General features: G+C 41.3%; 1 protein-coding gene and 2 long non-coding RNA genes across 7 annotated transcripts in view; 2 read left to right on the top strand and 1 right to left on the bottom strand.

Moving 5' to 3' along the window:
- The window catches only part of setd9 (SET domain containing 9), a 28860-nt gene extending 26560 nt beyond the window's left edge, over positions 1-2300 (bottom strand). Inside the window, exons 1-2 of one of the 5 annotated variants that reach the window (XM_014123646.3) lie at positions 2080-2300; positions 540-720 (exon numbers count right to left, since the gene is read on the bottom strand). In XM_014123646.3, coding sequence (XP_013979121.1) covers positions 540-637 — 98 coding nt within the window. In that variant the 5' untranslated portion in view covers positions 638-720; positions 2080-2300. Of the gene's footprint in view, positions 1-539; positions 721-1034; positions 1198-1554; positions 2016-2079 lie in introns of those variants that run through there. The other 4 variants (XM_014123619.3, XM_014123611.3, XM_014123574.3 and 1 more) reach the window with 4 other exon arrangements.
- Positions 2093-15853, top strand: LOC123724437 (uncharacterized). The gene is made up of 3 exons (XR_006756988.2): positions 2093-2214; positions 14828-14900; positions 15143-15853. It is a non-coding gene; the product is annotated as an uncharacterized LOC123724437 (long non-coding RNA).
- Positions 15854-19462: 3609 nt separating this feature from the next.
- On the top strand, positions 19463-23699 carry LOC106560605 (uncharacterized). Its single transcript, XR_014395547.1, has 3 exons — positions 19463-20984; positions 21105-21200; positions 22293-23699. It is a non-coding gene; the product is annotated as an uncharacterized LOC106560605 (long non-coding RNA).
- Positions 23700-24815: the final 1116 nt, after the last annotated feature.

Below are 24815 nucleotides of genomic sequence, written 5' to 3'. Positions count from 1 at the left end.
TATGATTCTCATTCAAACCCATGTTAAGTTATACACATTCAAAATTGGTTAGAGTTCAAAAACGATATATAATAATCAAAAAGCTATTAAGTAGGGTCAGTCTTAACATTCAATGTTGGTTTGGAGTTGATAGCTTAAACGGTGAAAGAGAGAGGTCTATACGTTTTTGTTTTCTGGCTCTTTTCATTTCAATTGAAATGCATTGGGAGCTCATTTAAATATTTTTGCAGTTCAAAAAGTATATGCGCTATCATTAAGATTTTCTCAAGCAATCTAAATTGGGTCAGTCTGCAGATTTAATAGTTCGTTTCCGGTTAATAGCTTAAATCGTTTAAGCACTAGAGCGAGGGGAATAAATAGAATATTACGAGTATATTTCAGAAATCTTGAGTGGTCTTTTCTTCAGCAAGTACTTTAATTACATTGTTACCATTATATTAACATAGGCCAACACAATTGCACTGAATTGTGCACCTTTCTCGATCAATTTCTTCATACATAAAACCATTGTACACGTAATTCAGAGACTTAAGACTTACCTCTCATTTTTACGAAGATTCAATGCAATCCACGGAACGAATCTGTGTCTGTAGGACTTCCATTTGTCTTGAATTCTTGTCATGACAATTCTGAACATGATCTGGACATGTAGGCTGACATGTTGGTTGGGTTCTCCCCGTAAATCAAGTTGCTGCTGGAAAAAAACGCTACCGCCATCTGCTGAAAGAAGGGAGAAACAGGGCTACTTAAGCAGTAAAATAAAAAATAACACGTCGTGCAAATAGTTTATAGACCTGCACGAAGAAGTTGAATTACTCTAGCCTAGTTAAACATTGTTAATTTGTAGCCCAAAAACATTGAAAACACATAGCGTTTTGAAATGGAAGGTATTGTCATTATAGCCCATTTGACAATGAATAGCAGTAGCCATGACTGTATGCAACAATAGCATATACACTGTATACATATGTACATTTATCAAGACCCTCACTGCCAAAATGTTACGTAATCTTTTCTAACTGTCCAATATTAACCTTGGACTTGTTCAAGTCGTGCGCAAAGTGGAAACATCTGCCGTTCAGCCCGTGAACAAGTTATGCTGCGTTAAAACAGTCATACCAGTAGGCATAGCAGGGAGACAGAGGGTGACGGCGGAGTTTGTAACGTTATGAAGGAGGCCAAGATGGCGGCTTGAGCAAACGCTTTTTTACCGAGCTCCGCACCAAACTTCAGAAATATTGTGAAAAAAAACAAGTTTACAGTCATTACTGTTTTTATTTGTTCAAGAAATAATAACTTTCCAGTGATTGGAATACGAATTTGATCATTTATTTCGGCATGTCCATGCGAAGTCGTGACAAAAAAAGGAAGAAGCTAGCCGTTCTATTGCTAATCAACAAGAGAGAAACGTGCTTATAGACAACTGCCATAACTGCGCTTGGCCTATGGATAATATCATGCTGTTGAAGATGACGAATTCCCCCTCTTTACCGGTTACTCCGTGCAAACCTCCACCCTCCAAAAAACCCAACATGAACTCTACCCTCTCCATACTCATCAACTCCAGGTCTGACGCCATTGTGAAAATGGTTATCGAAGGCATGAAAAAGACTGGAGTTTGCATGTGGTGAAAGGATGTGAAAATGAGAGGGGCAAAAGTTGAAAAAAGTGTGGGAAAGAATAACAATGTCTACCATAGACGTCTCACTGATCTGGAATAATACACAAGATGGAACCTGAGACTCTACGGCGTGCCAGAGGTGGAGAATGAGGATGTGCGAGGAGAGGCTATCCGTATCTGCCAAGAAGTTAAGCCTGCAGAGAAGAACAAAGTTGGTAATACCATCGACGTTGTGCATCGCCTCGGCAAGAAGCAACAGCAAAATGATTCAAGACCAAGGGGTATCATCATCCTCTTCACTGCTTGATTCTACAGGGATGCTGTCAGGAAAGCTGCTAGGCAGAACGCCTTCCTTCAGAGCCATGGTATGCGTTTCACCGAGCATCTCAGCCCGGAGGACATAGAAAGAAGGAACAAGTTGTGGCCAACGATAACGAAATGAGGGAAAGGCTGCTTACTTCGTAGGAGGACGAGGCTTCATCAACGGTTCAGAAATCCATATTCCTCCCTAAAATCTGACCAGAAGGAACAGATTGATGATTTCGGCCATCTCATTTTCCTTGTGTTGTTTAACTTTACCTAACAAGCATCAGGTGACTATTTTTCGGAATACTCAGGTACTTCAATGTATTCGTTTGTTCTTGTATGACCAGAAGGCCTATTTTGTTTACAAACTTACGAAGAAGACTGAAAGTTGTATTTTTTTTTTTTATCTATACAGTAACTAAGATACTGTTTTAAAGGGCATACAGGTCTGCTCTGACTTTACACGGTTATTGTTCGATTTAGTTATTAATACTTATTTCCAAATGAAAAAGGTCTTAGGAACATGTATATGTAAAACATTTTTTATTTAAAAAAAAATGTATGATCAGTTTTCATATGCACTTAAAATAGTAGGTACCCTTTTTATTTAAATTATTATTTTGTATTTAATTTCTTAGAATAGTTCCTGATTACACTAAAGAGGGTTTTTAATCTGTCTTACTACAAAGAACCCTTGGTTTGGTCTTGAACATAATTTTCAGTTGAGTTGAATTTCAAAAGCCGGATAACATCTAGCTCAGAGTTTATGGAATAAGCTATTTTCACTTTAAATTGACTTAAATGATGCAGATCTCGGTTCCTTATCGCTTATGTTCACTGCTCCTACGTTTTTGACTCATCCTACTACAGTTTATACCTTTTATATAATCTTTGTTGTTTTGTCTTTGTCTATATTTTCTATTAATGCTAGGGGGTTATGAAACAATGTGAAGCGCAAGGTCTTATTTTTATTTGCTAAACAATTTCGAACAGATTTTTGCTTTTTTTCAAGAGTCTGACTCAATTTTCGGCTGATGCCAACTTCTGGAGGTCACAGTGGGGCAACGATATTTGGCTTTCCCATGGATCTGAACGCTCCGCTGGTGTCACTACAATGAAAAATACCTTTGGTAATATTTATTCTACACTCGGAATGTGACCCCTTTGGTCACTTTATTTGTCTTGTGATCAGTTACAATGACATTATGCTCATTACTGTAAACGTCTACGTGTACAACACCAAACATGAGAATGATGAGTTGCTTGAATCTATAGAGAAACATACTTCATTGGTTATCTAAATTTCCGAATTCGTTATTATTGATAGGAGGGGACTTTAACATTACTATAGATAATTCAACTGATAGATGGCCCCCAGGTAGGCCAACCAATTAATACTTTTTATGGAAACGTTTGATCTTACTGATATATGGAGAGAGGGGTTTCCGGCCGACAGATCATCAACTTGGAGTAACAAAACAGGTTCCAGACAATCCAGAATAGATTTTTGGCTTATATCCAAATGTATTGATAGTGAGTGTGTTACTACAAATAGTTGTACTACTCCCCTCACAGACCATAGGGCCATTTACATTGATATCAAAATATTTACCCCTGATACTAATCTTGGTAGAGCATCCTACTGGAAGATAAATAGCTCATTTATTAAATAATGATATAGGTAAGTTTGAGGTTAAAGATCTGCTTTCACACTTTAGGGAAAGGGCTTGTGAAGAAAAATCTTATTGCAAGAACTGGGAGCTCATTAAATTTGAGGTGTCCAAATACCTTAGAAAATATGGTAGTAATCTTGCTGAGGAGGAAAAGGTGATCATTAAGATAACTTCCCTTTCTCATAGATCCCCAACCGGCCCCTCGGGGGAGGAGAAGATGGAACTGATTGAGTTACAAAAACTGATATATATATATATATATTAAAATCAGAAGGAGCCTTTATTAGATCAAGGAAAAAATGGATTGAGGAGGGAGAACAGAATTCATCCTTTATCTTTAGCCTTGAGAAATTTCACTCTACAAATAACACTATCCATAAGTTAAACATTGATGGTGTTATTACAGATAACCAAAAATGTATCACTAAATACTGTAGCAATTTTTACAGAAAATTGTATAGCTCTACGTACCGTCAGGAATCCACAGATGTTTTTTGACTCACTGAATAATGTTCACTCTATCAGTGATATAGAATCTAAACAGTGTGATGAACCCATCAAAGTTGAAGAGATTATAGTCTATCAAACATCTAAAGAACAATAAATCACCAGGTGTTGATGGAATTACATCAGAATTGTACAAATTATTTTCTAAACAAGTAGCTCCCTTCCTATTTGAAGTCTTTTTAGAGAGTATTAAAAACAATGTTCTCCCTCCTACAATGAGTCAGGGGTTAATAAAAAAGAAGTGCGGCTCATCGATAACTGCCGTCCAATTTGTCTTCTTAATAATGACTATAAGATATTAGCCTTACTACTTGCAAAAAGAATTAAAGAAGTCCTGGATGCAATCATTGATGAAACACAATCTGGCTTTCTAAGGAACAGACATTTCTAACAATATCGGACTAGTATTAGACATACTTGACTACTCAGACCTAATAACCGAGGATAGCTTCATATTATTTTGAGATTTTTCTAAAACATTTGACACTGTAGAGCATCAGTTCCTCTTCCACTCCCTTGAGAGACTTGGCTTTGGGGATTTTTTTTCTGTAAGGCTATTAAGACTCTATACAAATGGTAACAGCTCTATCAAATTGAAATATGGCATCTCTCCTCTCTTTAACTCAAATCTAGGTATTAGGCAAGGTTGTTCTATCTCTCCGTACCTGTTTTTATTAATCACCCAACTTCTTACAAATTGTTTAAATAATAATCCTGTACAAGGTATTTCCATAGCTGGTAAAGAAATTATTATAAGCCAGCTGGCTGACAATACTACACTTTTTCTGAAAGATGCTAACCAAATTCCCATATCGATCAATGTGATTGCAATCCTTTTCCAAAGCGTCTGGTCTATATCCTAACATTAATAAATGTGAACTCATGGCTGTCAAAGATTGTGTGACACCTTCATATTATGGTATTCCAGTGAAAGAAGAACTTACATATTTAGGCATAACCATTACTAAGGATCAGAAGTCTAGAGGCTTACTAAATTTTAACCCTCTTATTTAAAAAGCCCAGAAGAAGCTAAATCAAGTCGCTCTGTAGCCATTATCTTTAAAAGGAAGAGACCTTCAGCCTTGGTTATTAGGAATCTCTAGACTAACATATGGCGCTCTATCTTTATATCTTGACAGTAAAATAAGCAAGGAGATAGACCAGATGCTTTTCAACTTTTTGTGGAGAAACCGTACCCATTACATTAGGAAAACTGTTGTAATGAACACTTATGTTAATGGTGGGCTGAATTTTCTGGACTTTACTATCTTAAATAATACTTTTAAGATCAATTGGATAAAACAATTCCTAAGAAGACCCACTTCTATGTGGAATGTTATTCCTCATGTCTTCTCTACTTTTGGTGGCCTTAACTTCATGTTGGTTTGCAATTATAATATTGACAAAGTTCCAGTGAAACTTTCTGCTTTTCATCGGCAGGTTTTCTTGTCATGGTCCTTAATTTATAAGCATAATTTTCCTCCACACAGATATTATATATGGAATAATCGGGATATATTGTATAAAAGTACTTCTTTGTTTTTAGAATATTGGTTATGAAATAATATCCTATTGGTGAGTCAACTGTTAAGTGCAGAGGGTCTTTCACTCAGTTATAAGGAATTCTTATCACTTTACAAGGTCCTTGAAACACCTAAAGATTTTGCAATTGTTTTAGATGCCATTCCCCCAGGTGTTGCTTTATTATTCAGGAACGCATCAAGACCCTCTGAGCCTACCTTCTGTTGACTCATCAGTAGAAAAGATTAGTTATTTTGATCCATTCAACAACAGAGCGATACGAACCTTGTTTCAGCAGGATGTTGTATCTATACCTTATGTCATGCCTTATTGGAATGGATTTATTGATAATATCTGTTGGAAAAAAGTTTGGATGTTGCCACACACACATACCTACTTGTTAACAAAATTAAGGAAGTTTCCTTTAAAATGATTCATAAATATTATCCTGCCAACCACTATATGAAGAAGTTTAAGGAAAACATCAACTCAAATTGCTCCTTTTGTAATGACCACCCAGAAACAGTGTTGTATCTTTTTTGGGCATTGTATTCATGTAAGAAAACTGGCAAGACATCAGTAGATTTATAATTGAACACATTTATGATCTTACACTATTGTGGATAGATGTACTGCTTGGATTCTTTACCTACGATAGAAGTAATCTGAAACATTTTTATGTAATTTCATTATTTTTTGGCCAAATTTCATATTCACAAATGTAAATTTACAAACAAAACACCACATTTTCTTACCTTACAAAAAGAAATTGAACTGTATTTTAAGACAATGAAATACTCTACTAACAAAAAAGCTGTTAGAATAATAAGTATATGTATGTCCCTTAACTGTTGGGTCTAGGGGGCAGCATTTGCACGTCTGGATAAAAAAAATGTACCCGATTTTAATCTGGTTACTAATCCTACCCAGTAACTAGAATATGCATATACTTATTATATATGGATAGAAAACACTCTAAAGTTTCCAAAACTGTTTGAATGGTGTCTGTGAGTATAACAGAACTCATTTGGCAGGCAAAACCCTGAGACATTTTCTGACAGGAAGTGGATACCTGATGTGTTGTATTGACTTTAAACCTATCCCATTGAAAAACACAGGGGCTTAGGAATATTTTGGCACTTCCTATTGCTTCCACTAGATGTCACCAGCCTTTACAAAGTGTTTTGAGTCTTCTGGAGGGAGATCTGACCGAACAAGAGCCATGGAACGATGATGTCCCATTAGACACCTGGCGCGCGAGTTCATGTTGGGTACCCTCGTTCCAATACGTTATAAAAGAGTATGCATTCGTCCACCTTGAATATTATTCATGTTCTGGTTAAAAAAGGCCCTAATGATTTATGCTATACAAGGTTTGACATGTTTGAACGAACGGAAATATATTTTTTCCCCTCGTTCATGACGAGAAGTCTGGCTGGCTTACATCATGTGCTAACGAGACGGAGATTTTTGGACATAAATGATGAGCTTTTTTGAACAAAACTACATTCGTTATGGACCTGTGATACCTGGAAGTGACATCTGATGAAGAGAATCAAAGGTAATGGATTATTTACATAGTATTTTCGATTTTAGATCTCCCCAACATGACGTCTAGTCTGTATCGCAACGCGTATTTTTCTGGGCGCAGTGCTCAGATTATTGCAAAGTGTGATTTCCCAGTAAGGTTATTTTTAAATCTGGCAAGTTGATTGCGTTCAAGAGATGTAAATCTATAATTCTTTAAATGACAATATAATATTTTACCAATGTTTTCTAATTTTAATTATTTAATTTGTTACGCTGACTTGACTGCCGGTTATTGGAGGGAAACGATTTCCTCAACATCAATGCCATAGTAAAACGCTGTTTTTGGATATAAATATGAACTTGATAGAACTAAAAATGCATGCATTGTCTAACATAATGTCCTAGGAGTGTCATCTGATGGAGATTGTAAAAGGTTAGTGCATTTTAGCTGGTTTTATGGTTTTGGTGACCCTGTCTTTGACTTGACAAAACATTACACACAACTCTTGTAAATGTACTGTCCTAACATACTCTAAATTTATGCTTTCGCCGTAAAACCTTTTTGAAATCGTAAAACGTGGTTAGATTAAGGAGATGTTTATCTTTCAAATGGTGTAAAATAGTTGTATTTTTGAAAAATTTGAATTTTGACATTTATTTGGATTCAAATTTGCCGCTCTTGAAATGCACCTGCTGTTGATGGAGTGCACCACGGGTGGCACGCTAGCGTCCCACCTAGCCCCAAGAGGTTTTAAGGTCCTTGTGTCATGTGATATTGTACCCCCTAGCCCAATTGTCCTTTGTATATTAGTTATATATATACTTGTGTTCCCACATGTACTTCCTGTATTGATTTGTTAGTAAAAATAAATAAAAAAGAGGGTGATGGCAAAACCAAGCCAGTACGACGTTGCTATGGTGATTTCAGTAAACAAACAGTCCAAATCAACATCAGGTAGAATACCAATGGAATTTTTTTAAATATTTAATCTCTGGCGGCAAGTCCCGTCGAGAGTGACGGTATTCACCGCCAGCCTCAACCAAGTGTAGGTAGCTGCAATGGGCGTGTCTCGTGAATTGGGATGATAGGTAGCACTGATGGGCGCTGGATTTAAAAGGAGGAAATCATACCATTCAAATGGTGAATGTGGTATCCCACACGCCACATGTGTGGTACGTGTTACATTTCAATAGCGATTCAGAACATTGTACTGTGTGATACGCAACCAGTTCAACTGTGATTTTGGACAATTTCAACTAAGACTAAGTGCACATGTTCGTCATAGAAGGCCAAAGTTCAAATTCATGGGTTTTCGGAAAATTGTCCTTTCTCACCAGTAGCAGCATAGAGCAAGCGTGTGTTAGCTATGTAACTTGATATTTCTGCCATCCATTCTGACATTGTGGGAAGATAACCAACCTTCCAATTAATGACAATGCATTTCATAACCGCTATAAATGCTAGGTTACACAGTTTCTTCTTATAACAGTCTCCAGTATCAATATTTCCAAGCAAACAAAAACAGGGAGAAGGGTGAATCTGTAGCCATGCTAAGATAAAAGATCATACTCTTTCCCAGAATTCAGCCAGCCTTCACAAGAGCATAACATACACTACCAGTCAAAAGTTTTAGAACAACTACTCGTTCAAGGGTTTGTTATTTTTACTATTTTCTACATTTGCAGAATAATAGTGAAGACAACAAAACTATGAAATAACACATATGGAATCATGTAGTAACCAAAAAAGTGTTAAACAAATCAAAATATATTTTATATTTGAGCTTCTTCAAAGTAGCCACCCTTTGCCTTGATGACAGCTTTGCACACTCTTGGCATTCTCTCAACCAGCTTCATGAGGTAGTCACCTGGAATGCATTTCAATTAACAGGTGTGTCTTGTTAATTTGTGGAATTTCTTTCCTTCTTAATGCGTTTGAGCTAATCAGTTGTGTTGTACGTAGGGGAGGTATACAGAAGATAGCCCTATTTGGTTACTACATGATTCCACATGTGTTATTTCATAGTTTTGATGTCTTCACTATTATTCTACAATGTAGAAAATTGAAAAAATAAAGAAAAACCCTTGAAAGAGTAGGTGTGTCCCAACTTTTGACTGGTACTGCATGTATATATACAGTTGAAGTCGGAAGTTTACATACACCTTAGCCAAATACATTTAAACTCTATTTTTCCCACAATTACTGACATTTAATCCAAGTAAAAATTCCCTGTCTTAGGTCAGTTAGGATCACACTTTATTTTAAGAATGTGAAATGTCAGAATAATAGTAGAGAGAATTATTTATTTCAGCTTTTATTTCTTTCATCACATTCCCAGTGGGTCAGAAGTTTACAAACACTCAATTGGTATTTTGTAGCATTGCCTTTAAATTGTTTATCTTGGGTCAAACGTTTCAGGTAGCCTTCCACAAGCTTCCCACAATAATTTGGGTGAATTTTGGCCCATTCCTCCTGACAGAGCTGGTGTAACTGAGTCAGGTTTGTAGGCCTCCTTGCTCGCACACAATTTTTCAGATCTGCCGACAAATTTTCTATAGGGTTGAGGTCAGGGCTTTGTGATGGCCACTCCAATACCTTGACTTTGTTTTCCTGAAGCCATTTTGCCACAACTTTGGAAGTATGCTTGGGGTCATTGTCCATTTGGAAGACCCATTTGCGACCAAGCTTTAACTTCCTGACTGATGTCTTGAGATGTTGCTTCAATATATCCACATAATTTTCCTATCTCGTGATGCCATCTATTTTGTGAAGTGCACCAGTCTGCACCAAAGCAACCCCACAACATGATGCTTCCACCCCCGTGCTTCACGGTTGGGATGGTGTTCTTCAGCTTGCAAACATTCCCCTTTTCCCTCCAAACATAACAAAGGTCATTACAGCCAAAGAGTTCCATTTTTGTTTCATCAGACCAGAGGACATTTCTCCAAAAAGTACAATCTTCGTCCCCATGTGCAGTTGCAAACCGTAGTCTGGCTTTTTTATGGCGGGTTTGGAGCAATGGCTTCTTCCTTGCTGAGCGGCCTTTCAGGTTATGTCGATATAGGACTCATTTTATTGAGGATATAGATACGTTTGTACCTGTTTCCTCCAGCATCTTCACAAGGTCCTTTTCTGTTGTTCTGGGATGGATTTGCACTTTTCGCACCAAAGTACGTTCATCTATAGGAGACAGAATGCGTCTCCTTCCTGAGCGGTATGATGGCTGCGTGGTCCCATGGTGTTTATACTTGCGTACTATTGTTTGTACAGATGAACGTGGTACCTCCAGGCATTTGGAAATTGCTCCCAAGGATGAACCAGATTTGTGGAGGTCTACAATTTTTGTTTCTGAGGTCTTAGCTGATTTCTTTGGATTTTCCCATGATGTCAAGCAAAGGGGCACTGAGTTGAAAGGTAGGCCTTGAAATACATCCACAGGTATACCTCCAATTGACTTTGCAAAAGGCACTCGCACATCTGAGCAATCTTTTTTGCAGGTGCATGGTAAAAGTTGAACAAGATGAAGGAAAAGGGAAACCGCACACTGCTCTTGATAGTATCACTGATCTTTAATAAGCTTAGGTATCGGCCTCACGGCTTTTGTGAATTAAAAACAAAATCGCACCCGTATGTAGACCTAGCCTATGTATATTATGTTGTGAATTTGAACATGAATTATGTCCCTATTTAAGATTACTCTGAAGTTTTTAATACAATGTACCTAATGATGAATGAAAACTTATGTCCTCATTGTGGTTTTACAGACGTGTTTAATACGTCTTATTTACCCAGTTTATTCGAATATTTGTGAAATGCATATTGTTATATTTGGTTGCATTTATTTGTTTTCTTTCCCCTCCAACCCCTTTCGATGCTTGGAACGGATGTGGGTGGGGCTAGGTCTACATAAGGGTGCTATTTTGTTTTTAATTCACAAAAGCTCTGACGAAGGCCGTGAGGCCGATACCTAAGCTTATTAAAGATCAGTGATACTATCAAGAGCAGTGTGCGGTTTCCCTTTTCCTACACCTCTAATTTACTCAAATGATGTCATTTAGCCTATCAGAAGCTTCTAAAGCCATGACATCATTTTCTGGAATTTTCCAAGCTGTTTAAAGGCACAGTCAACTTAGTGCATGTAAACTTCTGACCCACTGGAATTGTGATACAGTGAATTATAAGTGAAATAATCTGTCTGTAAACAATTGTTGAAAAAATGACTTGTGTCATGCACAAAGTAGATGTCCTAACCGACTTGCCAAAACTATAGTTTGTTAACAAGAAATTTGTGGAGTGGTTGAAAAACGAGTTTTAATGACTAAGTGTATGTAAACTTCCAACTTCAACTGTATATACAGAGTATGAGGCCTTTGCAGAGAACTGTAGGCGTGACATGAAGTTGAACTAAAGGCTCTTGATTCTACCCTTGCCAATCACCAAACCTTCTCCCACAGTTGCTGATATCACCAACCTCCATCATGTTTGAGCACTTACATCAGAAAAATGCTCCAGAGCAATAAGGGGAAAAAACCCAGTAAACATACATATCTTGAAACTGTTTTCCAATAAAAGCTATTTACTGTATGTACTGAACCGAAGGACTTTTTAAATGTTGCTTCTGTAATGTACCTTATAATATAGGTGACCTCCTTCGCTGGTGTAGATGGACGTCACAAGGATGGGCTCCTACATGTGCTCATAGATGTTGCCCTTCAGTGGGTACACCCCCACCTGGAACTCCTAGGACACACACAAACAAATGTGTGTAAAGCAGGTTAAGAGAATGGGGTTAGTGTCCAGGGCCCAAAGACTCTCAGAGTAGGAGGGCAGATCTAGGATCAGATCCCCTCTGTCCTTATAATATTGTTCATTATGGTCTTACCTTTTGCTAATTCTTAGTCTTAATTGTTCTCTTGGGTCAAAGTGAATTGTTACATTGGGATCTAGACAACTTTTATCAGCTGGTATAGATGAACTTCATGGCGATGAGCTTCTACATGTGCTCAGTGAAGTTGCTTGCCCTCCAGTGGCCACCACCACTCTCTAGCATGGTACTGGAAATCCTAGGTGGACAGGCAGACAGAAAGACGTACTGGCAGACTGGGCAACATAATCAAATGCACATGTTGTAGCTAATGGTGTAATTACCTTGATATGCTTTTTAGATAGTGGCTAGACAGAAACCACTGAGTCTGCTTTATTTTAAATGGAAAAGTAAAGTAAATAGAACCTTCTCAAGCTAATTTATACAGTTAAAAGGGTTGCTAGCCAGTTTTTCTAATTGGGAACTTGGAAAAAAACGAGCTCTTTTGTATTTATTTAACTAGGCAAGTCAGTTAAGAACAAATTCTTATTTATAATGATGACTTACCCCGGCCAAGCCCTAACCTGGACGACGCTGGCCAATTATGCGCCACCCTATGGGACTCCCAATCATGGCTGGTTGTGATACAGCCTGGAATCGAACCTGGTCTGTAGTGACACATCTAGCACTGAGATGCAGTGCCTTAGACTGCTGCGCCACTCGTTGACATTAGCTGGTTGGTTCTCAGAAGCGTGTAGGCCTTTTAGCTAGCTGTTTAAAAATCTACTCACTGTTATTATCATTTATGTAAAAAGACAATCAATAATATCAATCGTGTAAGCACATGGATATACTTTTTAGCAAATTATTTATTTATTTCAGACTCATGACTTAAATGGCGGGCTGTGAGTGACAGACTGAAACTCAATCTCCCATGATTCCGTAGTACCGGAACTGACCGTGTTGTCATTTGTAATATAATTAATCAACTTAATAATGTTGAACTCCGCAACCAAAATTAAGAAAAAGACAATTACTCATTATGTATTACTTTGCATACAATGTATAATAATAGAAGAAACAATTGTATTTTACATTTTAATTTGATCTGTGATAATGTAGCTAGTTTATTTATTGGCCTGTATGTGTGTCCAATAGAAAAATTATTGGTATGTCCTGCCTGCACAACCATTAAAATGATCAGAGAGAAACTCAATTGGGCCTTAGTAGTTGCTCAGTGTAACATTGTTGACAGCATATTGAGATATTTTTCACAGTGCACTCAGAATGCACAAATGCCTGTAGGGGAACCCTCATAAAAAAAAGGTTCCAGATCGAACCATTTTAAGATCAGATAAAATCTTTATTTTTGAGAGTGTAAATTATTCATTACCCCACAGCTCACTGTTTTTATTGACGACTAGGTCAAACATAGAACGACTGTTGTAGCCTAAGTTTGCGCTGGGACAGCATCAATGGCAGCATCAGTGGACTAGACTGGAAAGGTTTACTGTCCAAGTCTACGGGGCAACAGGGATGTGACCCGGCAGGCAATAGTGCAACCAATAACACTATATGACTTTGGCAAGACTGCCCTACAAAGGCAAAACGCAGTAACTATGAATTTGGTAAAACATCTTTGATCTGTTGTAATGGTTTCCTGACACAAGAACAAGCTAGTTGATCAGAATATATCATGGATTATCAGACAGAAAAATAATAAAGTAAAAAAAAAATCGGAGTTCCTGCGTTTTGCCTTTGTAGGGCAGAAGTGGGAGCCTAATAATAATATCTTACCATCAATATATAGCAACTATACAATCAAATATAGGCCTTCAACATTTTACAATCATGGAGGGACCCAGTCTAAGTAGGTGTAATGGAAATTATATGATTAAAGGTTTGACTAAATGATTTCACTCAGAAACCATATAACCTGTTGAAATGTATTAGCAATTATAAGGCTATAATAATATGTTAAAAACTATAATCCAATACTGTGTGTGAGTAGACTGTTTAAGATTAGGACACTGTTACCACTTCAAAATGAGCAGCAGAGTTGATAAGACGACCTTGGGAAAGGAACAGGAGAAGAGGCCTCCCTAAGTTAGGGAGAGAAACAACGGCCTGAGAACGGCTTAGCTGGCAGGAGATTAGAAGACAGGTGGCAAGGTTTGATAATGAATGTATGTGTACTGTGGAAAAATACAGCCGCCTAAAGTGGGGTGGAGTTCTCTACTGATGCGAGCTCATTTGGAAGGCTTTGTACATTGTATGGATTTTAGAGCTCTCATAAATAAACGTTTTGACTATTGTAGGCTGGTTCTCCGTCTGCTTCATTCAACCAGAATCTTACACACTCTGGGGGGTGGCAGACTAAGTAGTTTAATTGAATTTCGGTTTAAGAACATTGATAACTTAATTCACGTAACAGTAGGGTACCCCTCAAGTAAGGTCATTTAAATAAATGATAAAAGGTATTGCATTAGGTAAAACGACCTCCTAACACTTTCTGTTGAGCACTTTGGCATTACAAGCCAATAGCTAGAAGTACTCCTAGGGTCTTTTGAAGAACTATACAGATATCCAGTTTCTGTCTGGTTCTCTGCTCTGTCATGACCTTCAGAGAGTCTGGTGTCAGGCCAATAAGTAACTCCAATAACTGAATCAGCCTTCTTAAGCAGTTTATTGATCTTGTTCTTGACGTGGACAATTTAATATCTAAAATAACCCTCTACTTACTACCTCATTCTGGAATTATGATTCACATAATATGACATGATGCTATGAGTATGACATTAAACAATTAGCCTCTTGTGTTCATATCGACAGATTATAAAGCTGCACCTTGTCCTCAATTTCAGAAATACCGGGATCAACAACAACAAAATACATGTCCAAGCTGTGCCCAAACCTTTTCAGTAAGAGCAAAAAAATGTAAGTTCTTGGAAAAATCAAACAAGTGGGTACAGGACTGATGATAAATTTGTCAGACCTGTGGATAATGCAAATACCTTCATATGAGTGAAGATATTGTTGTCACAAGCATATCTGTTGATATTTTGTTTGTGGAGGCAGACTGGCATTTTTTTTTTTTACATCTACGAGGCAGGAGACTTGTTTGATTTTCCTTTGAAATTGTACAGAAACAATGACCATAACATACTTTGTCGTTTCAGCTTTAGTCTGCTTCTGGGGAAAAAGAAGAAGATGAGTGAGGGGGGCTTAAAGGCCAGGTCCTCACCACCTCTTGGGACCTGTCAGAGGAGGAGACGGTGGATCACACTGCCCTTAGATTTGTGTTTGAGAAGTTACTTGATTGATATACACTGAGTGTACAAAACATTATGAACACCTGCTCTTTCCATGACATAGACTGATCAGGTGAATCCAGGTGAAAGCTATGATCCCTTATTGATGTATTTGTATTTATTATGGATCCCCATTAGTTCCTGCCAAGGCAGCAGCTACTCTTCCCGGAGTCCAGCAAACATTAAGGAATATACATATACATTATAATACCATTTCACAATAGATTAATTGTGTGCCCTCCAGGCACTACCTTACTACAACACAATCCAGGTGTACGTGTGTGTATAATGTGTATGTATGTGTGTGTTTGTATGTCACCTGTTAAAACCTCCACAGGATCGGTGGGTCCCCCGTGGGATGGTTGAGTAGGCTAATGTGATTAGCATGAGGTTGTAAGTAACAAGAACATTTCCCAGGACATAGACATGTCTGATATTGGCAGAAAGCTTAAATTCTTATTCATCTAACTGCACTGTCCAATTTACAGTAGCTATTACAGTGAAATAATACAATGCTATTGTTTGAGGAGAGTGCACAGTTATGAACTTGAAAATGTATTAATAAACCAATTAGGCACATTTGGGCAGTCTTGATACAACATTTTGAACAGAAATGCAATGGCTCATTGGATCAGTTTAAACTTTGCACATACACTGCTGCCATCTAGTGGCCAAAATCTAAATTGCGCCTGGGCTGGAATGATACATTATGGTCTTTCTCTTGCATTTCAATGATGATGGTACAAAAAAAATACATAAAACTCATGTTTTTTTCTTTGTATTATCTTTTACCAGATCTAATGTGTTATATTCTCCTACATTAATTTAACATTTCCACAAACTTCAAAGTGTTTCCTTTCAAATGGTATTAAGAATATGCATATCCTTGCTACAGGCAGTTAGATTTGGGTATGTCATTTTAGGCGAAAATTGAAAAAAAGGGGAGGATCCTTATTAAGCCTTGACATAATTGAGACATGGATTGTGTATGTATGACATTCAGAGGGTGAATGGGCAAGACAACATATTTAAGTGCCTTTGAACGGGGTATGGTAGTACACTGTAAACCCTTATGCTTTACTAGCACAAATATATTGAGTCGACTGAAATGAAATATTTCCAAATGTTTCACACACTCAAACACTTTAAGTGGTACTGACACAAAACTTGATGAGAAGTCATGTGAACTTTACATTTTTAAGTTGACCTGAACAATTACACACTTTTAACTACTTGTAACATATTATTTTTAAGTGACAGTAGCTTAGTTGTATAAGTGCATATAACAAAGACAGCTTGTACATTGAACATTCATTTGCTTGTAGATGCAATTTAAAAGCAATTGTAACATAACAAAACCTGATTTTTATAAGTATAACATTTGTTTTGCTTTAAGTACCTTGAACTCAATTGATTTTACTTCCTCACACATAAAAAAATACACTTATTTAAGTAATTTTGCTCACAAATGTATTTAGCGCAATTAACATAAAAAATATATTTCTATTTTGTTACATGTTCATTTTTTATTTTTATTTCACCTTTATTTAACCAGGTAGGCTAGTTGAGAACAAGTTCTCATTTGCAACTGCGACCTGGCCAAGATAAAGCAAAGCAGTTCGACACATACAACAACACAGAGTTAAACATGGAATAAACAAACATACAATCAGTAATACATTACACTGTGAAAGTGGATGGTTTGGATGAATCGGCAGGGGTCATGTGTGACTGGAAAAACACTCCAGAAAATAATGTTAACATTTGTTGGTTGACCCTGAGTGCAATAATATATCCTAACAGGCTTCTGAGTTATGTGCATATAACTTCAATTGTAAATATGTGTCACGTCCTGACCAGCAGAGGGCATAATTGTGTTAGTTTTGGTCAGGATGTGGCAGGGGTTTTGTGTGTTAATTGTTGTATTGGTGATTGGACTCCCAATTGAAGGCAGGTGTGTTGAGTTGCCTTTGATTGGGAGTCCTATATAGGAGTGTGTGTTTTTCTTTGGGGTTGTGGGTAGTTGTTTTTGCACTGCGTATTGTGTGCCTGCAAAACTGTTCCTGTCATCGTGAGTAGAGTTTATTGTTTTTCCCTGTGGATGCTTTACTTGTGTTTATTAAAGAAACTATGAGTATCCACATTCCCGCTGCGCCTTGGTCCATTTCTGAAGACAGTTGTTACAGAACTACCCACCACAAAAGGACCAAGCAGCGGAAGAGGAAGGAGCATCGGGTGGAGGAATGGACATGGGAGGACATCCTGGATGGCAAGGGATCCTACACCTGGGAAGAGATCCTGGCCGGAAGGGATCGCCTCCCATGGGAGCAGGTGGAGGCACTGAGAAGAGCGGAGGCAGCAGGAGAAGGGAGCGAACGTTATGTTGGAACACGGCTGGTGAGGAAGCCGGAGAGGCACCCCAAAGATTTTTTTTGGGGGGGGCACACGGGTAGTTTGGCCAGGCCAAGGAAGAGCCGTAAGCCAGCTACCCGTGATTACAGGGAGCTGCGTATGAGGTGGAGGGCGCCATGTTACGCTGAGGTACGCACCATCTCGTCTATACGTACGCACAGGCCAGTCCGACCTGTACCAGCGCCGCGCATGTACCAGGGTGAGGTGAGCATCGAGCCGGAAGGGGTGATGCCAACCCTGCGCTCAAGACCGCCAGTGCGCCTCGACGGTCCAGTGTTTCCTGCTATACGCACTAGCATGGAGGTGCGTGTCTCCAGGCTGGCACGTCCAGTACCAGCCCCATGCATCAGGCGTCTAGTGCGTCAGCCCAGCCTCGCCAGTCAGGAGTCGCCAGAGCTGCCCGCCAGTCAGGAGTCGCCAGGGCTGCCCGCCAGTCAGGGGTCGCCGGGGCTGCCCGCCAGTCAGGGGTCGCCGGGGCTGCCCGCCAGTCAGGGGTCGCCAGGGCTGCCCGCCAGTCAGGGGTCACCAGGGCTGCCCGCCAGTCAGGGGTCGCCAGGGCGGCCCGACTGCCCGGGGCCGCCAGGGCGGCCCGGATCAGTTAGAGCGGCCCGTCTGCCCGGCCCAGCCAGAGCGGCCCGCACGCCCGGATCTGCCAGGGTGCCCCGCCTGTCCTCCGGCCCAGCCCGAGCGGCCCGCCTGTCCTCCGGCCCAGCCCGAGCGGCCCGCCTGTCCTCCGGCCCAGCCCGAGCGGCCCGCCTGTCCTCCGGCCCAGCCCGAGCGGCCCGCCTGACCTCCGGCCCAGCCCGAGCGGCTCGTCTGCCAGGGTCAGCCCGAGTGGCCCGTCTGCCCGGCGCAGCTATCGGCGCCACCGAAGTGGGCAACGCCGAAGGTGGAGCGAGGTCCACGTCCCGCACCTGAGCCACCTCCAGCATAGGTTGGTTGGGGAGGGAGGGTGTAGCACAGTGCCGTCGTTGACGGCAGCCACCCTCCCTTCCCTCCCTTATTGTTTAGGGGTTATTGTTTATTGGTTTTGTTGGGTTATTGGGGATTTTTTTGTGTTCTTTTTTTAGGTGCATTCCGGGGTCTGCACCTTCAGGGGGGGTACTGTCACGTCCTGACCAGCAGAGGGCGTAATTGTGTTAGTTTTGGTCAGGATGTGGCAGGGGTTTTGTGTGTTAAGTGTTGTGTTGGTGATTGGACTCCCAATTGAAGGCAGGTGTGTTGAGTTGCCTTTGATTGGGAGTCCTATATAGGAGTGTGTGTTTTTTCTTTGGGGTTGTGGGTAGTTGTTTTTGCACTGCGTGTTGTGTGCCTGCAAAACTGTTCCTGTCATCGTGAGTAGAGTTTATTGTTTTTCCCTGTGGATGCTTTACTTGTGTTTATTATCCTGTTAGGGCTAGGGGGCAGTATTGACACGGCCGGATAAAAAAACATACCCGATTTAATCTGGTTACTACTCCTGCCCAGTAACTAGAATATGCATATAATTATTGGCTTTGGATAGAAAACACCCTAAAGTTTCTAAAACTGTTTGGATGGTGTCTGTGAGTATAACAGAACTCATATGGCAGGCCAAAACCTGAGAAGATTCCATTTAGACAGCCAATGGAAGCCTTAGAAAGTTCAACGTAACCCCACAGATACTGTAGTTTCGATAGAGAATCATAAGAAGAACTACAATTCTCAGACATTCCACTTACTGCTTGGAATTTTCTCCGTTTTTTTTTTTTTAAGCCTGCCGTTGAGACATTCACTGTAAAGAACATATTTTCGAACACTCTTCTGACTGTAGCACAGGATTATACACAGGGAATAACTGACAGCACCTCGGTGTACAGCACTTCACATGTTGTTGTGGACAACACGCATTTTGTCAGATGCATGTTTGTGTGCACTGGCCTACATGGTGGTTTGCCCCAATTCAAACAAATTGTTGACGAGAATGATGTTTCCAATCAAACTCTGTTTATATGCAAAAGCTGCCAGTCTTGGTACATAGAGCACCTGCACTCCTATGAGGTGACAACAAGAGTCATATGTTGTAACAACACCATCAGATCTCCATGACTTCATGCTTCTAACTGCATACAGACTGAATGAACAACTTGTCCTTACTACTAAGCACTTCATACTTTGAGCAGGTAGAAAAGTCATCTTTGTTCCCCTGTCCTACAGCGATAAGGCTGACAAGTCTGAACTCCTCCTGACTGAGAGTCCACTTAGGAGACGGAGGCATTGAACGGGTGACACTCCCCTGTCGTCCAGATTCTGTCCCTCAACTAACTACTTTACTGCGTGAAAAATGTGAAATTCCATACAGTGTCCTGATTTTGGTGGCCAGCTATGCAATCTGAGCAGTATTCATGAACTACAAAACATGGGAACTGTCAAATTGATCAGAGTAATGGACTTGGACTGTAGCTCAACTTCCAGCTCTGCAGGGACAAGTGACAGTGGAGAGACCTACAGCTGCCTAACACCCCGAAGGGTAAGTGCATGGCCAGACGTGTTTGTGGTGCCCAACTTTCCACATGACATAGAATTTGCTCTCAGGGAAGGCAATGAAGCTAAATAGCTGCATGGGAAATGCCTTACTTTAAACGGAAGATTTTTGAGGGCATGGCTGGAGCAATATCTGAATACAAGGCATACCCTTGCAGCAATGAGATCAAAAGTGCTGCTGAAGCATTAGTTCAGAAACATCGATGCCTGAAATAGTCTGGCTCCAAAAGTGGCTGTGATGGATGGAGAGACAGCTTGGTGTTCAAACAGATGCAAACTCAGCAAGTCAGTGTGTCCAGAAGTGAAAGGTAACAGTGGCAAGAGAAGTATAAGTAGCCCAGATGGTGACTCGCCACATTCAAAGATAAAGCGGTGAAACTGAAGAAAGTCTAGAGAGGTTGAAGATTGTCCTTGTGGAGGAGTTGGAGGAAATGGTCCAAGACAAGTTTGACTTATCATTGGTCAACAGCAGCATGTGTAGGACCTTTGCATTGAGACGTAAAGAGATTGTTACCTTAACCCCCACCATAGAGCGTATCCAAGACAGATGGCCGGCACTTTTCCTGAAGGAACAAGTATGTGGGTGGGGGATGGGGGACGTAAAGCAGTTTTCAATTGCCTTTGTACTTTAGGTATGTGCAGAATGCCATCGCATCACAAACCAGCAACTCCGGGATTCGTTTTATTCCATGTTGGACAAACACACAGAACACTTGCTAGCCCTATCCAGAGAAAGCAGGGAAAGACTGGAAGAAATGGACAGAAGATAGCTTCCATTCTGAATTTGTACAGCCAGGTATATAAATTAAATCAGTAAGCAAAATGTAAAGTGAATTAATTGATTGAAATGTTATATTTTAATATCAGTGATACCGTTACACAGATATATAGTTCATGTTGTAATGTTTCTCTGTAGCAACCATGTGATGTGAACACCAATCGAGCTGTTGTCCTCAGATGTCTTCCAGCAATACTCCAAGAGGATGACTCTGGAGTGTTCATAACATGCACGGTGGGTTGTGTTTGTGTGTGAAGTTGTTCAAATATTCTTAGACTCAAAATAAAGGAGGGGAGAAACTACTTGTGTCTTCATAAGAGTTTATGACCGGATGTTGGAGTGAGTAGTCGTGCTGTACTTCGCTCCGTGGGTAATATTACATTTCATTACATTACATTACAACGGAACGATTTAATTAGTGTTATGTTAGCTAGCTAGCTACATAGTTGTCTTTGCATCAAGGATAAAGGTGTAGCTAAAGGTGTAGGTGTAGCTTTGAGAAACTAACTTTGAGAAACTAACAAGGTTAGCTAGCCAGCTGTATTCGTTCGTTCGTTTGTTTGTTCGTTTTCCAAACGACGTCAACACCACAACACCACAGCCACTGCTAGCTAGCCAACTTTACCAACTAGCAGTATTGAAGAAACAAAATACATTACAACGGAACGATTTGATTAGTATAATGTTAGCTAGCTACATAGTTGTCTTTATATCAAAGATAAAGGTAAACGCAGCCACTGCTAGCTAGCCAACTCTACCAGCTAGCAGTACTGTATCATTTTTAGTCAATAAGATTTTTGCAACGTAAGCTTTAGTTTCTGAACTTTTGAGTTGTGTAGTCCACTTGTGTAGCTAACAGGACTGACTTTGTGTTAGCTAGCCAACGTTTAATTACTTCTGCGTTATGAAAGGAACTAGACACGGACACGAATGATCCATTGGTAGTTTGTTGTAACCAAGTATTGGTGCTAACCGTGTGTTATTGGATGCTAGCATGCTAGTTATCTACGGCGTCATAGGACACGGTGCACTGGGTGGGTTTCACGGAAGAATACTGTACCAAGTTATCTAGCTGAATAAACTAAGTTTGAGCCTATTCCTGGAAACATTGAACCACTGTAGTTTACATCAATTATAATTTCTAAGTGGAAGGTGGGAAAGTTATATTTGAGTGTTTCAGTGAATGGTTAGGGAGGGAGGCCCTGCTCTCTCGCTTCCCCAGTTGTTTAGTTAATTTTCATTCCAATCTCCTTTGCATTAGCGTAGCCTCTCCTGTAGCCTGTCAACTATGTGTCTGTCTATCCCCGTTCTCTCCTCTCTGCACAGGTCACACAAACGCTTCACACCGCATGGCCGCTGCCACTCTAACCTGGTGGTCCTAGCGCGCACGACCCACGTGGAGTTCCTGGTCTCCGGCAGCCTCTGGAACTGCCGGTCTGCGGCCAACAAGGCAGAGTTCATCTCAGCCTATGCTACCCTCCAGTCCCTCGCCTTCTTGGCGCTGACGGAAACATGGATTACCACAGAAAACACTGCTACTCCTACTGCTCTCTCCTCGTCTGACCACGTGTTCTCGCATACCCCGAGAGCATCTGGTCAGCGAGGTGGTGGCACTGGAATCCTCATCTTTCCCAAGTGGACATTCTCTCTTTCTCCCCTGACCCATCTGTCTATCTCCTCCTTTGAATTCCATGCTGTCACAGTCACTAGCCCATTCAAGCTTAACATCCATCATTTATCGCCCTCCAGGTTCCCTTGGAGAGTTCATCAATGAGCTTGATGCCTTGATAAGTTCCTTTCCTGAGGATGGCTCACCCCTCACAATTCTGGGTGACTTTAACCTCCCTACGTCTACCTTTGACTCATTTCTCTCTGCCTCCTTCTTTCCACTCCTCTCCTCTTTTGACCTCACCCTCTCACGGACCTGGCATCTTTTCACTCCCTCCCTCCCTCCACATTTTCTTCCTCTGTTTCTGCTGCTAAAGCCACTTTCTATCACTCTAAATTCCAAGCATCTGCCTCTAACCCTAGGAAGCTCTTTGCCACCTTCTCCTCCCTCGTGAATCCTCCTCCCCCCCTCTCTGCGGATGACTTTGTCAACCATTTTGAAAAGAATGTTGACGACATCTGATCCTCGTTTGTTAAGTCAAACGCCACCGCTGGTCCTGCTCACATTGCCCTACCCTATGCTTTGACCTCTTTCTCCCCTCTCTCTCCAGATGAAATCTTGCGACTTGTGACGGCCGACCGCCCAACAGCCTGCCTGCTTGACCCTATCCCCGCCTCTCTTCTCCAGACCATTTCCGGAGACCTTCTCCCTCACCTCACCTCGCTCATCAACTCATCCTTGACCGCTGGCTACGTCCCTTCCGTCTTCAAGAGAGCGAGAGTTCCATCCCTTCTCAAAAAACTTACACTCAATCCCTCCGATGTCAACAACTACAGACCAGTATCCCTTTCTTTTCTCTCCAAAACTCTTGAGCGTGCCGTCCTTGGCCAGGTCTCTTGCTATCTCTCTCAGAATGACCTTCTTGATCCAAATCAGTCAGGTTTCAAGACTGGTCAGTCAACTGAGAATGCTCTTCTCTGTGTCACGGAGGCTCTCCGCACTGCTAAAGCTAACTCTCCCTCCTCTGCTCTCATCCTTCTAGACCTATCTGCTGCCTTTGATACTGTGAACCATCAGATCCTCCTCTCCACCCTCTCCGAGTTGGGCATCTCCGGCGCGGCTCACTCTTGGATTGCGTCCTACCTGACAGGTCGCTCCTACCAGGTGGCGTGGCGAGAATCCGTCTCCGCACCACGTGCTCTCACCACTGGTGTCCCCCAGGGCTCAGTTCTAGGCCCTCTCCTATTCTCGCTATACACCAAGTCACTTGGCTCTGTCATATCCTCACATGGTCTCTCCTATCATTGCTACGCAGACGACACACAATTCATCTTCTCCTTTCCCCCTTCTGATAACCAGGTGGCAAATTGCATCTCTGCATGTCTGGCAGACATATCAGTGTGGATGACAGATCACCACCTCAAGCTGAACCTCGGCAAGACGGAGCTGCTCTTCCTCCTGGGGAAGGACTGCCCGTTCCATGATCTCGCCATCACGGTTGACGACTCCATTGTGTCCTCCTCCCAGAGTGCTAAGAGCCTTGGCGTGACCCTGGACAACACCCTGTCATTCTCCGCTAACATCAAGGCGGTGACCCGATCCTGTAGGTTCATGCTCTACAACATTCGCAGAGTACAACCCTGCCTCACACAGGAAGCGGCGCAGGTCCTAATCCAGGCACTTGTCATCTCCCGTCTGGATTACTGCAACTCGCTGTTGGCGGGGCTCCCTGCCTGTGCCATCAAACCCCTACAACTCATCCGGAACGCCGCAGCCCGTCTGGTGTTCAACCTTCCCAAGTTCTCTCACGTCACCCCGCTCCTCCACACACTCCACTGGCTTCCAGTTGAAGCTCGCATCTGCTACAAGACCATGGTGCTTGCCTATGGAGCTGTGAGGGGAACGGCACCTCCGTACCTTCAGGCTCTGATCAGTCCCTACACCCAAAGAAGGGCACTGCGTTCATCCACCTCTGGCCTGCTCGCCCCCCTACCTCTGCGGAAGCACAGTTCCCGCTCAGCCCAGTCAAAACTGTTCGCTGCTCTGGCACCCCAATGGTGGAACAAGCTCCCTCACGACGCCAGGACAGCGGAGTCAATCACCACCTTCCGGAGACACCTGAAACCCCACCTCTTTAAGGAATACCTGGGATAGGATTAAGTAATCCTTCTAACCCTCCCCCCTACCCTCCCCCCCATGTACTATTGTAAAGTGGTTGTTCCACTGGATATCATAAGGTG

This window comes from Salmo salar, chromosome 01 (genome assembly GCF_965601325.2).
Source record: "Salmo salar chromosome 01, fSalSal1, whole genome shotgun sequence".
Classification (NCBI taxonomy): domain Eukaryota; kingdom Metazoa; phylum Chordata; class Actinopteri; order Salmoniformes; family Salmonidae; genus Salmo; species Salmo salar.
Note: the sequence above shows the minus strand (reverse complement) of the source record. Positions and strands in the feature narration are given on the sequence as shown.